General features: G+C 42.1%; 1 protein-coding gene across 3 annotated transcripts in view; it reads left to right on the top strand.

Moving 5' to 3' along the window:
- Positions 1-19,190, top strand: part of ANO4 (anoctamin 4) — a 273,834-nt gene that overhangs the window by 247,133 nt on the left and 7,511 nt on the right. For all 3 annotated transcript variants that reach the window (XM_068272805.1, XM_068272806.1, XM_068272807.1), the window contains 4 exons: positions 7,658-7,810; positions 7,965-8,112; positions 8,785-8,901; positions 11,648-11,753. In XM_068272805.1, coding sequence (XP_068128906.1) covers positions 7,658-7,810; positions 7,965-8,112; positions 8,785-8,901; positions 11,648-11,753 — 524 coding nt within the window. The remainder of the gene's footprint in view (positions 1-7,657; positions 7,811-7,964; positions 8,113-8,784; positions 8,902-11,647; positions 11,754-19,190) is intronic.

Here is a 19,190-nt window from a genome sequence, read left to right as displayed (position 1 = left end):
TCACTGTTCTACACCAAATACTTTTTGTTCGATTTCAATTGAAAAATTGTGGCTGCCATCTTGGCTATGTTATAACTTCCGAGTCACACCTGTCTTCTCCGTTAGAGAAGTGCATCACTGAATGAAGCAGGAAGAGGAAGTGACACGCATGACCATTGCAAGAGGCTCCTCCAGAGGGGTCATAGCACGACTTTGTTGGAAGCCGTCAGGCTTAAAGGCATGCCCATGAGAGGTGCTCGGAGTCCCTTTAAGGAGACTTAAACAGAAGACTAGAACAAAGTTTTTACATTTAACCCTTTATTCTATGTAGTAGTGAGTAAAAAATGAACCCCTTTTATACTTGGGCGGGGATTGACATCTGGTGGTCCTCTAATTAAAGGGGGCTCCTAAATTCTACCATGCAGTGAGTCGCTTATCTCTTGGAATGCTATCAGTCCCCTTTTGTTACTGTATACATCTTTGTTTGACATCAGGGGCTTAACATTAGCCTCTGCTACCCCCGCCATCATGTGGAGGCCTGGAGACTTGGTGGTCCTGGCCTGCTTCTCTACATAATGCAGAGCAGCAGTGGCAGTAGAGCATTATACATTTCCTGCTCCTGGCAGAATGACAGGTCCTCTTCAATTCATTACAGTTCAGCTCATGATTGCACCATGCAGCCAATCCCCCTGCGGCTCCAGTCTGCATGTCATGCAAAAGTCCCTTTATATACAGTAGAATTTACAGTGGTTTTTGCAAAAGTATTCTGCCCCCTTGAAGTTTTCCACATTTAGTCACATTACTGCCACAAACATGAATCAATTTTATTGGAATTCCACGTGAAAGACCAATACAAAGTGGTGTACACGTGAGAAGTGGAACGGAACTCATACGTGATTCCAAACATTTTTTACAAATAAATAAATAACTGCAATGTGGGGTGTGCGTAATTATTCAGCCCCTTTGTTCTAAATGCAGTCAGTTGCCCATAGACATTGCCTGATGAGTGCTAATGACTAAATAGAGTGCATCTGTGTGTAATCTAATGTCAGTACAAATACAGCTGCTCTGAGACGGCCTCCACGGTTGTCTAAGAGTATATTGGGAGCAACAACACCATGAAGTCCAAAGAACACACCAGACAGGTCAAGTATAAAGTTATTGAGAAATTTAAAGCAGGCTTAGGCTACAAAAAGATTTCCAAAGCCTTGAACATCCCACGGAGCACTGTTCAAGCGATCATTCAGAAATGAAAGGAGTATGGCACAACTTTAAACCTACCAAGACAAGGCCGTCCACCTAAACTCACAGGCCGAACAAGGAGAGCGTTGATCAGAAATGCAGTCAAGAGGCCCATGGTGACTCTGGACGAGCTGCAGAGATCTACAGCTCAGGTGGGGGAATCTGTCCATAGGACAACTATTAGTCGTGCACTGCACAAAGTTGGCCTTTATGGAAGAGTGGCAAGAAGAAAGCTATTGTTAAAAGAAAAGTATAAGAAGTCCCGTTTGCAGTTTGCCACAAGCCATGTGGGGGACACAGCAAACATGTGAAAGAAGGTGCTCTGGTCAGATGAGACCAAAATGGAACTTTTTGGCCAAAATGCAAAACGCTATGTGTGGCGGAAAACGAACACTGCACATCACTCTGAACACACCATCCTCACTGTCAAATATGGTGGTAGCAGCATCATGCTCTGGGGGTGCTTCTCTTCAGCAGGGACAGGGAAGCTGGTCAGAGTTGATGGGAAGATGGATGGAGCCAAAAACAGGGCAATCTTGGAAGAAAACCTCTTGGAGTCTGCAAAAGACTTGAGACTGGGGCGGAGGTTCACCTTCTAGCAGGACAACAACCCTAAACATAAAGCCAGGGCAACAATGGAATGGTTTAAAACAAAACATATCCATGTGTTAGAATGGCCCAGTCAAAGTCCAGATCTAATTCCAATCGAGAATCTGTGGCAAGATCTGAAAACTGCTGTTCACAAACACTGTCCATCTAATCTGACTGAGCTGCAGCTGTTTTGCAAAGAAGAATGGGCAAGGATTTCAGTCTCTAGATGTGCAAAGCTGGTAGAGACATACCCTAAAAGACTGGCAGCTGTAATTGCAGCAAAAGGTGGTTCTACAAAGTATTGACTGAGGGGGCTGAATAATTATGCACACCACACTTTGCAGTTATTTATTTGTAAAAAAAATATTTGGAATGATGTATGATTTCCATACCACTTCTCACGTGTACACCACTTTGTATTGGTCTTTCACATGGAATTTCAATAAAATTGATTCATGTTTCTGGCAGTAATGTAACTAAATGTGGAAAACTTCAAGGGGGCTGAATACTTTTGCAAACCACTGTAATTGAATCCTCTCTTGTGATCCTTTCAGTCAGTGGGAAAGCGCCTGAGGCTGCAGGTGGTGGACCAACCCTATATCTCCATGTTTCCTCACTTAAAACTGTGTGCCTGTCATAAAAGGATGATATTTGTGATCATTGAAATAGGCTACACTATGGTTGTGTTTCTTTTGTGTTTTAATTTTGTGTATTAATTTTGATCTGACTGAGAGGATCACAAGAGGGTTGAATTGAGCGCTACTGTATATAAAGTGACTTTGAAGAAACAGATTTTTAGTAATCTAAGGACAGAGCGTCTCACTGGTGGTAATGAGTTGCAGAAGAAGCCTGTCAATATATCTTAGGGTGCAGCTATTCCCTGTTATTTTGTTTGCATGTCATGTGACACAAGCCGAGACCAATCACACTGTGAACTTGGTCACATTGCAATTAAAAATACAGTTGTAATGTTTTTGACTTACATGCGGCATACACATCCCCTCAGTGTACTGTACATGAACATTTGACTTCAGCTGAATATCAGCTTCACATCAATTCAACTTCAGTTTGTCTTTAGTTCAAGTACTGGATGAATACTGACCAGCTATTTTCCCATCCCCTTATATATCTGAAATATGAAAGGACATGAATGTGAAAACTAAACTAAAATTAACCTAAGTCAAAGGTCCCTGTACACTAGCCCTTTTACTGGCTGTAAGAAGATGATAGCATTTTCTATAACCTACCATGTTTTGCTTTCCTTTTAACACAAAGTGACATGATTTTTTTTTATCTTGACTCAGCCTTGCAGTTTTTTCACAAGTCACTGACTCTCTTGCTTGTTGTCATTGCTTTGAGAAAAGAGCGGAAATGATTATAAAAAATTTGCTTGCTAAACCACTAGTGTCACCGTTAATGGCGCATCTGGCAGGATGCCACCGAACTGTTGCAAAGCTACTAATTGCTTTCCAGAGTCTTTTTCTGCCACTTGAAAAATGAGAGCAAGAAGAAATGGTTTCTAAATCCCCTATGTGTCACTAGCAATAGCGCTGCTACGTTTATAATCCGTACATCAGTACACCAATTAAATCATAAGAGTAAGATAACAGTACCTGTGTCTTTAGCAGAGATTCCATTGCTGGGAATTTGATATTATTACTTCTGAGTTCTCCTAATGATAACGGGAAGGCATAGAGCAGGGAAGTTTTCAGCCACATGAAGTCTTTCTTACCAGTATAATTGAAAATTATTTTCCTGAGTATGCGTGAGCTAATTGTCTACTATGAGCAGCAACAGCATGTTCCTTTTACTTATACAGTGACTATAAATAGCATCCACCTCCTTTTCAGGTTTCATATTTTGTTCTCATAAAATCATAATACAATTTTTTTTTACTCTGAGCAGCAGAAATTACATGGTAAGGTGAAAAAATACATCTTCATGGGGATTTACGTTAATTACAATAATGAAAATGAAAAATAGTCAATTGTATAAGTACAAAGGGGGGAGAAGAGGCGCCCAGAGGTATGATAAAACCAAGGTAATTAAATTTTTGGCTGCAAGCACCCTTTCGCTCTTAAATCGGCCTGAGGAAGTGGGCACAGGCCCACGAAACACGTTGCCAGTGCATAATAAATTAATCTTTCTTAATTGAGGTAAGCCACCTCATTTTTCTCATTAAGTTGTTTTAAAAACCACCTTAGCGGTATGGACGAGCTCAGCTCGTCCAATACCGCCAGAGGGTGCCGCTCAGGCCCTGCTGGGCCGATTTTCATCAAATAAAAAGCAGCACACGCAGCCGGCACTTTGCCAGCCGCGTGTGCTGCCTGATCGCCGCCGCTCTGCGGCGAAAGAGGGTCCCCCCAGCCGCCCGAGCCCTGCGCAGCCGGAACAAATAGTTCCGGCCAGCGCTAAGGGCTGGATAGGAGGCGGCTGACGTCAGGACGTCGGCTGATGTCCATGACGTCACTCCGCTCGTCGCCATGGCGACGAGGAAAGCCAAACAAGGAAGGCTGCTCATTGCAGCCTTCCTTGTTACTTATGCTTGCCGGAGGCGATCAGAAGAATGCCTCCGGAGCGCCCTCTAGTGGGCTTTCATAGTTTTTTTCATAGTTTTTTTTTTATTAAAAAAAAACCCTCCCGCAGCCGCCCTGGCGATCTCAATAGAACGCCAGGGTGCTTGTCCATCCTCCTTTAGAGGGGTGTTTCCTGTCGCTGCCTAGGGTTTGTCCAATATTGTAGAAAGCGCTCCACTTTACTTGATATAAAAATACTGGGGTGTCCCTATAGGGACTGCACTCACCCGTCCAATTTGACCACTGCGAGACTGGTCAAAATAAGCAGTAATGCCTTTCCCGTTCAGGCTCCTCCGCTGCTTGGCGCACACCACTGTAGGTAGAAGATCCGTCCTGGGTAGTTCCTCTTCGGGCTAATTGCCTTTCATTTACCTCATAGAGAATAAAGGCATCCCATAGCGTAACTCCGTAAAAAATTCCAACCTGCCTGATAGTTGGTCAGATTTATCCACCAAACAATGTGTTTTCAGTTGGTCATCTGGATTGTTAAAGGGAAAGTGGACTTTAGTGAACTTTTATTTATTTTGTTCCTGTAGCGCCATTTATACATACAGGCTGCCTAGGGTTTAGCCGCCATTTGGACCACTGGTTGTTTTTTTAGGAGCATGACCACATCCAGGTTTCCTGGACCCCTGAGTGAAGTCGGGTTTATACATTTCGACCTGCTTCTTGTGGTTGGTTGCCCTGATTGCAACCTACCTTTGTGAGTACCAATTTTCTTCCTTCCTCTATTGGAGCTCCCGTGGTCTCTATGCTGTTTCTCCACAGGGTGTTGCTTTTTCCTCACCCTCCCTACCTACATATGTATGTTTTCACCTTTGTAAGGATAATCCACAAAATATTTTTCCCAAATACACACAAATAAATAAAAATGACCTATGTGTTTAAAGAGAAACTCCGACCGATAATTGAACTTTATCCCAATCAGTAGCTGATACCCCCTTTTACATGAGAAATATATTCCTTTTCACAAACAGACCATCAGGGGGCGCTGTATGACTGATATTGGGGTGAAACCCCTCCCACAAGAAACTCTGAGGACCGTGGTACTCCTGGCAGTTTCCTGTCTGTGAACCTTGTTGCATTGTGGGAAATAGCTGTTTACAGCTGTTTCCAACTGCCAAAAAAGCATGCAGTAGCTACATCACCTGACAACAGTAAAAATGTCACCGTGTAATAAATTTCAGAATGTAAATCAGGGATTTAAAAGATTTTACAATGGGCAAACACTGACTAAATCATTTATACATAATTATTGTAAAAATGAAGCACTTTTTTTATTACATCATTTTCACTGGAGTTCCTCTTTAAAGTAAACCAGAGACCTCATTAACGAGATGTAGACAAATATTTTTTCTTTTCTTTTTTTGGGAGCTGTGTTGAATTGTGGCAAATAACAGCTGTTTCCAAGTGCCAAAAAAGCAGCATCTCCTTCCACTGAGATCACCTGCCAGCAGTAAAGATGATTCCTGTGATACATTTCAGAATGTAAATCAGAGAAACAAAATATTTTACAATAGGCAAACACTGACTAAATCATGTAAATATAATTATTGTAAAGATAAAGCACTTTTTTAATTATGTTATTTTCACTGCAGTTCCTCTTTAAGTTTGACATGAAACAGTCTATTTCTGTTCATCAATGTAAAAGATGTTTTATTTCACTGTGATTCAGCCTTCTTTGCATTAACAGTTTGAAGTGGGTGAACTGTAATTATATAACATAATGACTCTGCCAATCATCTTGTGAATGCAATGGAGTCAATAGAAGATGTAGAATAACACAAACTGGGCACATATAATAAGGTTACTTTCAAGACAACTGCTTGTGAAAATGATCAGTAGGTCCAGAGCACAGTAGGATCATTCACAAGGAAACCTAGGCAACTGCCTGGGGCCTTATGGGCATGAAGCAGCCCCTCTTTGACAACTCTCCCACCTCAATTTACCGAAAAGACTATAGGAAGAAACAAAGGCTAGAAGTGAAATACTGAATCTTTTTTTAAAAAACATGTATTATTAGCATAATTGTAAAAAGTAATGCAGTCAAAATATACCGTATCACAGTCAAAGACAGTATAATGAAAGCAAGGTAGTGCATACCAACACCAAGTATGCTTAGATAATACAATTAAGGTATCAGGTGTTAATTGCGAAGTCATGGAGATACAATTTCACATAATATTATTGCAACAGGCATTAAAACTGTGAGAAAATAAAGAAAAAACAAAACATAGAATGCAGACTATATAGTTGCTAATGGAAAACAAAGCAAAAAAATTATGCAAAACAATCGTACGAAAGGTTAATCAGTGTCTATCACATCATATCCTGACCACACCATACAGTATGAGGCACATTAAAGGGACACTGTAGGAGGGGTCGGAGAAAAATGAGTTAAACTTACCCGGGGCTTCTAATGGTCCCCCGCAGACATCCTGTGCCCACGCAGCCGCTCACCGATGCTCCGACCCCGCCTCCGGTTCACTTCTAGAATTTCAGACTTTAAAGTCTGAAAACCCCTGCGCCTGCATTGCGGTGTCCTCGATCCCGCCGATGTCACCAGGAGCATACTGCGCAGGCCCAGTATGGTCTGTGTCTGCGCAGTATGCTCCTGGTGACATCAGCGGTGAGCGAGGACCCGGCAATGCAGGCACAGTGGTTTTCAGACTTTAAAGTCTGAAATTCCAGAAGTGAATCGGAGGCGGGGCCGGAGCATCGGTGAGTGGCTGCGCGGGCACAGGATGTCTGTGGGGGACCGTTAGAAGCCCCGGGTAAGTTCAACTCATTTTCCCCAGACCCCCCTACAGTATCCCTTTAAGTAGTCAGGGGAAAGATACCCATTTAGCCTAAACCTTGTTACATTTTCCAGGGCAACCTCTATGGGTATATACAAATTTAATGAAAGGTAGCACACTATTGACTTGCGACAGCCAGTCAAATCTTACACAAGGCCGTGGGGTAATCCAATTCATTGTTATGACCCTACGAGCATACAGCAGGGATTCACAAAATAGTATGGTCTCAAGTTTAGAGTATTACCTTTTTAGGGAGAATCCCCAGTGAACACATCTTAGGAAATAACAAGTGAGGTTTTAGTACTGAATCTTAATCCTTTTCTGACCCAGAGACATAGGCCAGGCTGCAAAATTAGTGTACAAATTAAAACTGAGACTGATCTCCCCTATTTTACCTGACAATGCTTCCTGCTGGTGCTGTTATGTAATTCATGTTTCATTGCTTGATACTGTTTCTTTTCCTTTTTACAGTTCTTCAGTTTGGCTTCACAACAATATTCGTGGCAGCTTTTCCTCTTGCCCCACTCCTTGCCTTACTCAATAATATTATTGAAATCCGCCTTGATGCTTACAAATTTATCTCTCAGTGGAGACGACCTTTAGCTTCTCGCGCTAAGGACATAGGTGAGTGTCACAGCACAGATTGCTATTGTGAATCAGTATAAAGTAGCCACACACTTGTAATTCATCCAATACAATAATGTGTGTATTCCTAGCCACAATGTGTAGGGTCCCGTCTTTGTCTTCTGTGCTAACTGATTATCATTTCATCCAACAGGTATCTGGTATGGGATTCTGGAAGGCATCGGGATCCTGTCTGTTATCACCAATGCATTTGTTATAGCTGTGACCTCAGATTTCATTCCTCGGCTGGTGTATGCTTACAAGTATGGACCTTGTGCTGGGCAAGGACAAGCTGGAGAAAAGTACAGTAATATTCTGATCTTCTGAGCCTTTTACTGATGTACATATTTAAACTGTACTGAAGAGCTTAGGAGTGGTGATGAACAGAATCACATTTAGCCTGGCCGTGTATGTTCTCTAGGTCTGCTGAGCACTGCAAAAGCTAGGTTATCTAGCAAACAGGGCCTGCTATTAAATGTCTGTCATAATGTACTGTAGGTGTCATATGTCATGTACTACTATGGGAGTCATATGTATCAAGCCATTTCTAATCTAGCATCATTCATTGGTTAACTCCAAAAGATGTGAAGCATAAACTTTCCACCAATCTGCCTTCTTCAGACTCCATTCTCACTTAAGTTGACCTTTAAGGAAGTTTAATAATACAATTTCTCCAGAACATGGGTCAAGGGAAGTCATAAGCTGATTCAACTTCGTTAGAAAATGTGGACAGAGTAGTGCAAAGGGTTGAGAGTAATGGCATTTCTGCTCTGACATGTTTGTGAACTGGGGACACTCTTAGTGTACAGTGTTGAAGCCATGGGGGAATTGTCATACGACATGGTGATTGCTATAGCTAAGGACTTATGAATGGCCTACAAGCTGAGCCTAGAGGAGTAAATAATATAGGGAACTTCTGTGTCACGTGTGCTCATTTGTGTTTTTTTTTTTTTTTTTTTTTGCTGTGTTCAAAGGTGTATGGTCGGGTATGTAAATGCCAGCCTATCTGTCTTCCTTGTAATGGATTTTGAGAATCGCTCAGATGAGTTCCATGTAAGAAGATTTAATGGAGCTGTTGTAAAATATTGCCGGTAAGCTCACTGGTATCTGATGTGCGACAGTCAGTTACTGTTCATCAATCAAAACTTCAATTGTTTTTAGTAACAAGGCTACTTACCAATCTCTGTAAAAGGAAATATGGGTTAAAGCACAGTATACAGAATATAGTATTATTAGGTTTGTCATATAAAGACTGGACAGTGGACAGCAGGAAGAGAGGAAATGTAATGTTTCACTTGCTAGAACTGTGAAAATGTTAATCCTTAGGTCCATGCCACCCAAGTGACCTTGTTGCAACAATTAGTTAGTAATATGAATATATCAGTTAGATTGCAAACATATTGTTGAATCTATAGCAGAAGCAGACCTGTATAGTTGACAAAAACTGGCAGAACTGGGCATGACTGGCCACATTTGACATCATAGCACCGGAACAGGACAGCACTGATTTTTGTAAAAGGAGGTGGATTGCCTTGAAAGCAGTGTAGAGAACTTTTCACCATGTAGGGTTTGCGGAAGAAAAGACAGGCAATGAGAACATACTTAATGTACATTAATTGCTATACTTAAACCATTTCACATATCCCCCAATTTATGCTCATGCACACCAACCACCAACATTATTATACGTAACATTGCTGCTGCTGGAGTGGCCTACAACACAGCAGTATGGACACTCCCACCTGGCAGATGTTATGCTCATGGTGGAGGGGCTGTGTGATTGTGTGTTTAGAATAAAGGTATACAGTTTACAGGGAACCTGAAGTGAGAGGGATATAATGGCTGCCATATTTATTTCATTTTAAACAATACCAGTTCCAAGGTAGTCCTGGTGATCTCTTTGACTGCAGTAGTGTCTGAATCACACACTTGAAACAAGCATGCAGCTAATCCAGACAGATTTTTCATTTAACCGGTTCAGCGCCCAGTGCCGAAAATCTCATGCATCCGAGCAACGTTCACCTCCCATTCATTCGCCTATAACTTTATTGCTACTTATCACAATGAATTGATCTATATCTTGTTTTTTCCGCCACTAATTAGGCTTTCTTTGGGTAGTACATTTTGCTAAGATTTATATTTTTCTAAATCCATTTTAACAGGAAGATTAAGAAAGAAATGAAAAAAAATCATTATTTCTCAGTTTTTGCCCATTATAGTTTGAAATTAATATACGCTACCGTAATTAATACTCATGTATTTTATTTGCCCATCTGTCCCGGTTATTACACCATTTAAACGATGTCCCTATCACAATTCATGGTGCCGATATTTCATTTAGAAATAAAGGTGCATTTTTTCAATTTGCGTCCATCACTATTTATAAGCTTATAATTTTAAATACTATAATAACATACTCTCTTGACATGCATATTTAAAAAGTTCAGACCCTTGGGTAACTATTTATGTTGTTTTTGGTTTTTTTTATTGTATTTTTTATTATTATTTTTTTTATAAAAAATGTATGTGGGTAATTTTTGGTGTGGGAGGGAAACTGCCTATTTTAAATGTAAAATATTATAATTCTTTAATTAAAAATGTATGTGGGTGCAGTTTTACAGTGAAAAAGTCCTGGATGCGAACGATCTCGCATCCAGGAACTAAAATGCTGAGCAGAAGTTTCCTGGGGGCAGAAATACCGCGCTCTCTGGATAGAAAACGTCGGTATTTCTGCGGAGAAGTTAGATCGGTGAATGGGAATTATATTCCCATTCACTGATCGGGGGGCTAGCGGTGGGTGCGCACGCGGGCGCGCGCCCGATCGCGGGCACCACGCAGGCAAAGCAGCAGTGCCTATCTGGACGAGATAGCTCGTCCAGATAGGCCGAACCAGTTAAAGAACAAGCAACACCCATGCTAACCTAGAAATAAAAAACACATATATAAGTAGATAAATACTACTTCTACTTACATAACAGATGTATTGTGCTATCCACGTAATGATTGCTGTGAATTTTATAAAGGAAAAGCAGAAAATCCTATTCTAGGCAGTGGCCATCTTGCCAAGCTAATGCTGACATCATATCCTCCCTGACTCTTGTTTTCTCCCCTCCCTTCTCTTGCTCATTGTGTATTCATTAGCTGCCCTCCTCCCAGAGTCTTCAGACACTCCCACTGAGGTGTATACTAGGAACTACACTGTCTTATCCTCCAATCACTAAGTCACCTCAGCCTTGCTTGTAAACACAAGTGATCAGAGGATCTGTTTCAGATAAGCAGCTAGATAGGGAAATAAATGGAAGAGGAGGAATATATTATAGATAAAAAGAACCCCCAGCATGCAACTGAATGACAATGGCTATTAAAGGGCCAGCGCTCCTAAAGTATGTGATAAAACCATAACAGCAGAAAAATTTTTGCAAGTTTAGAATGCAGGATTAGCATCTTTATTACTTAATACACTCAGACCAGTTGCTGTTGAAATTTGATTTTTATGGTGACAATACCGCTTTAAGAAAGCCTGATCTGCATGCTTGTTCAGGGTCTATGGCTAAAAGTATTAGAGGTGGAGGATCAGCAGGACAGCCAGGCAATGTGCATTGTTTAAAAGGAAGTATATTTGTCAGCCTCCATACCCCTCTCACTTCAGGTGCGCTTTACATAACCCTAGCTGTTTGTAGAACAGAACTGAATGAATTGCTAATATCTCAAATAAGGTGGAATTTCACTTTATACAGAAAGTCATATCTTATTTTTGTCTTTCCAATATGTTAGCCCTACATATTTGGGTTTATGTATTTACTTGTATCACTAGTAGAAATGTCTCCATGCCCCCAGGTACCGTGATTACAGAGATCCTCCTCATGCGCCTGAGCCCTACGCTTACACTCTGCAGTTCTGGCATGTTCTTGCTGCACGCCTCGCCTTTATCATTGTGTTTGAGGTAAGATACCACTCTATTTATGTGCAAGAGGGCTATGTATGCTTCTGATCAGTACAGCATGTTATTGTAAATCAGCCCTGTGTAGTAGATAGACACAGAAGCAGCCCTCATAGCCTGTTTGCCTGATGTCAGCAGTCCTTCATCAGATGTGCACATTCTTTGTACCATATCAGCCAGATACTCTAAAATACATTTATGAAAAAGAGATCATCTTACGCCAGTGAAGCTCCCATAAAAGGACTGTGCTAAGCAGATTTTCCATGTCGATAACAGCAAGCAATGACATTTTAGTCATTCCATTAAATTAATTGATAAGCCTTCACTATTATGCTTCTTTGATGTTCAAACATAAGTGCTATAAGAGGCATAGGTTTTGCTGCAGGTGACTATAGGAGCGGTGGTAAGCGCACAAGAAGCTTTTATGAATAACGGTTAAGTATTGTTATGCATTTACATCCACAGAGTTGTACAGACTATACTGAACTACTCATGTCCTTACTGTTCCTCAGATGGACTCAGAGCCTAATGCCCACAGCACAGCGTAGTCTCAGTTTTAGGGAAGCAAAGTCAGTATGTTGTTTTTTTTTTTTTAATTCTATTTTCTTATTTTTGTCTGCAAAATTACAAACACCACAATACAAATTATTCATAGACTCCATCCATTTTCTAGATACAGTGGCTTGATATGGCCAGTTTGCACAATAAATTCAGCTATCTAATCAGCCTATTTTCTATTTAACAATACGACCCATTTTTCAAATATTTTATCATTCTAGTCACACTAAAAAATCGACTATTATGTCTTATCTTCACCCGAGGTGGTGTACCCATATCTTACAATGCCCTATGCTAGCTAATGATCATCTTTATTTGTATGCCATCATCAAGAGAGATTCAAAAAGATATGAATTACTCCTATCATTCGGACCCCTAAAAACATTTGAGACTTCCAATGTCTAGGTATTAAACTCAGTATGTTTTTTTTTTTAATATTTGAGAGAACCAGAGTACCCAGAGGAAACTCACTCAAAAATTGCAGAACATGCAAACTCCATGCACAGGGTGTATTTGAACCTTCGACTGCAAGGGGAAAGTACTAGCCACCTAATATACCACTGTCATATTAATCAGCTCATGGTAATCTTTACAGAGCTTGCCATAATCCACTGCCTCATATGATTGCATAACTACTTCTCTGTTGTGCATCCTCTACTCACTCTACCTTCCTTTACTAACCCTGAGCTAGCATCTGCTCATTTCAACAACACCTTAACTTCAGCCTTTGATTCTGTGGCTTCCTCCTCCTCAATCTACCGTAGCCGGGCACACCATCAACCCTGTTCAACGAGGAGAGCGAACTACTGAAAAGCCGCTCCCAGGTAGCTGAAGGGGGTTGGAGAAAAAAGATTTGCCTGAGCACTTACAGAGTTACATATAGGCTTTACACACACTTAGACAGGCCCAATCAGCAGCAAACACTCATACTTTTCCTCCCTAATCTCCTCACAGTCCTACAACCCTAAACTACTCTTTGCTACTTTCAACTCCCTCTTCACCTCACCCACCTCTACCACCCACTCCCTGCATCTCAGGTGAAGAGTTTGACTCCTTCTTTAGTGACAAAATCACCTATATCAGGAAAAGCTTCACCCAGCAGCCTTGTGTCTTCATACAAACCCCAAACCTTATGTCCTCCTTAAAGCGGACCAAAACTCAGACAAGAAAAACACATATAGTTGCTGAGAAATTGGCTCTGTGTGTTTAGAGAGATCAGCCTGTGTAAGTCGATGATAACAGCAAGTAATCAGCAAGTGTAAATCAGGACTGTCAGCTGTCCGAAGTGTGTCTAAGGCTTAGTTCACATTGCACCTGATCCGAGACGGGTCGGACGAAACGGATCCATTCTCCATTTCGTTCGATATGTTTTTATACGTTTTGTTCACGTTTTACAACCATTTTGCATACGTTCTGTTCCGGTACAGTGTGAACGAAAACGTATGGAAAATGGACAATGGGGAAGGGAAAAGGGGTTGGTCAGGGTGGGATTTGGAGAGGGGGGTGGTTTCAGTAGTTGTTTTTATCTATTGAGTTGTAGTTCTTTGTTCATTTGGAGACAAGGACCTCAGGAGAGTACATTCCTCCATTTTGGTGTGCTGTTCTGTGGAACCATGAGGCCAACGGATCCCTTGTTCCAATTCCACTTTTGGCTCACTGTGGCAACAGTGGCAGTGGCATTGTACTATGCCAGGTGGAGGACCATTATGAGGAGAAGAAGGTGGTGGCCCCTTATTATAGAGTTGAGGGTGTTCTTCCACAACCAATATCAGGTCCTCCACACTGAAGTAGCGAGTGGTGTAGCTTCCAGTAGCCATGCTGCAGTGGATAGGTGATGTGGCTTGCAATGGGCCTATGTTGCAGTGTGCCTATGCAGCAGACAGAAAGCCTGGAACCTGCTGTGTCTGGCAGCGTGGAGTGCATCGATCTGTGCCCCGGAAGTAGAGAAAATCAAAACAGGAAGTGATCTTTTGGTACGTTTTCTAGCCAATGGGATCAGTATTGTCCGTTTTCCATTGAGATACATTGCATACGTTCAGCGTTCAGGTCTGTGTCAGTTCCATAAAAATTAGGGATGGGACGAATCCACAATTTCTTCGAATCCGGATCCGAATCTAAAAAGGTTCTCGAATATCTCGAACCTTTCGCATCCCGAATCTAACGAATCCTGCACATAAGAATTGTGCGATCCGTGGTATAGTTGCCCGCAGTATAGGTACCCAGGCATAGGTAGCGAGGTAAAGGTGCCTTCAGTATAGCTAGCTAGGTATGGGTGCCTTCAATATTGGTAGTTTTCAGTATAGGTAGCAAGGTATAGGGGCCTGCAGTATAGGTAGCAGGGTATATTTGCCTTCAGTATAGGTAGCAGGGTATATGGGCCTTCAGTATAGGTAGCAGGGTATATGGGCCTTCAATATAGGTAGCAGGGTATATGGGCCTTTAGTATAGGTAGCAGGGTATATGGGCCTTTAGTATAGGTAGCAGGGTATATGGGCCTTCAGTATAGGTAGCAGGGTATATGTGCCTTCAGTATAGGTAGGTAGCAGGGTATAGAGGCCTTCAGTATCGGTAGCAAGGTACGTCTGCCTTCAGTATCGGTAGCAAGGTATAGGGGCCTTCAGTATGGGTAGCACAGTACATGTGCTTTCAGTATTGGTAGGTAACTAGGTATAGGGGCCTTCAGTATAGGTAGCAGGGTATAGGGGCCTTCAGTATAGGTAGGTAGCTAGGTATAGGGGCCTTCAGTATAGGTAGTAAGGTACATGTGCCTTCAGTATAGGTAGGTAGGTAGGTAAAGGGACCTTCAGTATAGGTAGCAGGGTATAGGGCCTTAAGTATAGGTAGGTGGTAGGTAGGTAAAGGGACCTTCAGTATAGGTAGCAGGGTATAGGGCCTTAAGTATAGGTAAGTATGTAGGTATAGGGGCCTTTAGGTAGGTAGGTAGGTAAAGGGACCTTCAGTATAGGTAGCAGGGTATAGGGCCTTAAGTATAGGTAGGTATGTAGGTAGGTAGGTAGGTATAGGGGCCTTTAGGTAGGTAGGTAGGTAAAGGGACCTTCAGTATAGGTAGCAGGGTATAGGGCCTTAAGTATAGGTAGGTATGTAGGTAGGTAGGTATAGGGGCCTTTAGGTAGGTAGGTAAAGGGACCTTCAGTATAGGTAGCAGGGTATAGGGCCTTAAGTATAGGTAGGTAGGCAGGTATAGGTACCTTATAGGGGGCCTTTAGGTAGGTAGGTGGGTAGGTAGGTAGGTATTGAGGCCTGTAGGTAGGTATAGTGGCCTTTAGGTAGGTAGGTAGGTATAGGGGCCTTTAGGTAGGTAGGTATAGGGGCCTGTAGGTAGGTAGGTAAAGCGGTCTGTAGGTAGGTAGGTAAGGATAGTGGCCGGTAGGTAGGTATAGTGGCCTGTAGGTATGTAGGTAGGTATAGCGGCCGGTAGGTAGGTAGGTATAGCGGCCTGTAGTTAGGTAGGTAGGTAAGGATAGTGGCCGGTAGGTAGGTAGGTAGGTATAGTGGCCTGTAGGTAGTTATAGTGGCCTGTAGGTAGGTAGGTATAGTGTCCGATAGGTAGGTGGACCCCGCAACCCCCCCCCCCCGTGCCTCCTCTGCTCACCCCCAATGGCCTCCTCCGTCCCCCGTGCCTCCTCCGCTCACCCCTGCATAGGTATCTACTCACCTTTCCCGTGGAGCGCAGAGCGGCAGACCTCTTCGTTACTTCCCTGTTCCCTCTAGTGACCGGACCAGCTTTTACTGATGACTTCATTGTAAGAGCTGGTCACTAGGGGGAACCAGGAAGTCAGCGAGAGGTCTGCTGCTCTGCCCTCCGCTATGGATAGGTGAGTTGATACTAAGTATGCGGGCGGGCGGAGGAGGCGCGGGGGGTCAGAGGATGAATGCGAGCGGCGGATGCGAGCAGCGGATGCGCGGCGATGCAGCGTCGGGATTCGGCGGATTCGTACAGTGGAAAATGGCGTCGGGATTCGAATCCACGAATCTCGAATATTTTCTAATATTCGAGGGATTCGTGGATTTGCCGGATTCGTTGTCCCATCCCTAATAAAAATGGTACAGGTCGGGAACGTCCGATCAGTTTAGCGGAACGTAGGAAGCGGATCTGTTTTATAATACCAATGTGAACTTTCTCATTGAAATGTATCGCATCCGTCTACAGATAAGCTTCTACGCTCCGCTTAACGCTACGGTTTTTGTGCAATGTAAACCAGGCCTAAGTGTGGTTGTTCTGGGGTGATACAGTAGTAAGAAAAAGTATGCGAACCCTTTGGAATTAGATGGATTTCTGCACAAATTGGTCATAAAATGTGATCTGATCTTTGTCTAAGTCACAACAATAGAAAATCACAGTCGGCTTAAACTAATACCACACAGATAGTGAAATGTTTCCATGTTTTTATTGAACACACCATGTAAACATTCACAGTGCCGGCGGAAAAAGTATGTGAACCCCTAGATTAATGACATCTCCAAGAGCCAGCTAGCTGGAGTCCAATCAATGAGATGAGATTTCTGTAAATTTCTGTAACAAAAAAAAATGTTTTTCTTTAAAGGTTTTTATGCTGTTTCATGGCTTCTCCATGAAAGTTTTGCTATGGGGCTCCATAGTATGTAGCTATGACACTCATCTTAGTGTAAGGGTTTGGCACTCTTTGCAAATTAGGAGCTGTTTATTAGCAGCTGCATGTTTCACTGTTAAAGAGACACTGAAGCAAAAAAAAAAAAAAAAGATGATATAATGAATGTATGTATGTGTAGTATGGATAATTACTAGAACATTAGTAGCAATGAAAATAGTCTCATATTTTTATTTTCAGTTTTTTTTTATAACATTGCATCATTGCCTAATGGTGTCGATCCAGGGATTTTATCTGATCTGGAGTCGGGAAGGAATTTTTCCCGTTTGGGGCTAATTGGACCATGCCTTGTAAGGGTTTTTTCGCCTCCCTCTGGATCAACAGGGATATGTGAGAGAGCAGGCTGGAGTTGTACTTTATACTGGTTGAACTCGATGGACGTATGTCTTTTTTCAACTAAAATAACTATGAAACTATGTAATATTTACAGTTTACACACTACTCAGCATTCTAAATGATTTTACAGAGCAGGCCAGTGAACTATTGACTTGTCCTCTGCAGAAGGAAAAACAATACAGTGGCTGACAGTTGAGATAACAAGCTTCAGAAGACAGAGCTCTCTGCAACAGTGAAAGTCGTGAAGCTCAATGGCTCTTTTGCATAGATAACAACTGAAGTTTCCTAACTCTTCCTGTACTGGAAACAATATTAGACTTATGTCTCTGCTCCTAATGTTTTAATTCTTAGCTGTACTACACATACAAATCATATCATCATTTTTTGTTCGCTTCAGGGTCTCTTTAAGAAGCTTTCTGAACTCACACAGCATTTCACAGCAAAAAAATAGAGAGGCAAAGTTACCCTTGCAAAGGCATTATAAAGATCCATAAAATACTTCCATCAACAAGCCCGAGGTGTTGGAGGTGGTGCACTGGCTTCCTTATCAATATTTTATGGACCTGTCAGAAAAAGCAAAACACTATTCATGAATGAAATGACAGGCTCTTGAAAATCTTTTGTCTTCTCCATTTGTGTATAATGCTGGGAATACACTGAGCGATCCGGCAACTTGATTAGCCGGCGGATCGACTCCCGCGGCTCAATTAGCCGCCGGATCGACTCCCGCCGCGTCCCCTTGGCCGCACGGATCGATTCCCGCTCGCAGTATCGAGCGGGGAATCGATCCGCGCGGTCATCGGACCTTTCGGATATTATCAATCGAGCCATCAGCGGCTCAATTGATAATAATAATAATAATGGCAGTATTTGTATAGCGCCTTTCTCCTGTCGGACTCAAAGCGCTTGCGAGGCAGCCACTAGAGCGCACTCAGTAGGCAGTAGCAGTGTTAGGGAGTCTTGCCCAATGAACTCCTTACTGAATTACTGGCTTACTGAACAGGCAGAGCCGAGATTCGAACCCAGGTCTCCCATGTCAGAGGCAGAGCCCTTAACCATTACACTATCCAGCCACTATCGCTCCGTGTATGCCCAGCATTACACACCTCATTAAAGCGGACCTGAACTCAGAATGTCCTCTCTGCTCTAAAAGATACACAACAGTAATAACGTTTAAACAATAAAACATTTCTTTGTTACAGCTGATACAAATCCTAAAATAAATATGCACTGTTTCTACTTCCTGATTCATGGAAGCAGACATATTGTTAGCCTCCTGTGCTTTCAAATGGCCTTATCTGCCATCTCTGCCATAGGCAGTTATGTGACACAGGGGAGAGATCAGATTAAAGCTAGTGATTAGACACAAGTGAGTGGGAATTAAACTGGCAAAACTCTTTAAATACATACAGGGTGCATTTCTCAATGTATTTCTTCAGTCCTGTGCAAGAGTTCAGGTCCACTTTTAAGTGCAAGTCTGGGCGTGAGAGGTATCAGTACTATGTGCTCTCCCATTTCATTAAAAAATAAAGAAGTCCAGCACTCGGAAAAGAAAACATACAATTGGAACATATAATTGTATATTTTCACAATTGCATGCGTATCACATCTGTCATCCATTTTCCAAGCTCTGTAATAATTGATCAAATGCGGTATGAAATACTTTATGATTCCTTAAAATACCAAATTAAATACTGCATGAGGTAAAAATCTTTTTGAATTTTCATGCGGTTTTTCGGTAACGTGAGAAAGTCAGTCGATTCGGAAAAAAATCTAAGACTCCAGATGTGGTATTTTACCAACCCTTTATTTTTTACTAAGTGTCTAAAGGTGGCCATACACTCGTTAGATTAGCAGCAGATAGATCATGAGATAGATTTCTTATCTATCTGATGTG

This window comes from Hyperolius riggenbachi, chromosome 3 (assembly GCF_040937935.1).
Source record: "Hyperolius riggenbachi isolate aHypRig1 chromosome 3, aHypRig1.pri, whole genome shotgun sequence".
Taxonomy (NCBI): domain Eukaryota; kingdom Metazoa; phylum Chordata; class Amphibia; order Anura; family Hyperoliidae; genus Hyperolius; species Hyperolius riggenbachi.
Note: the sequence above shows the minus strand (reverse complement) of the source record. Positions and strands in the feature narration are given on the sequence as shown.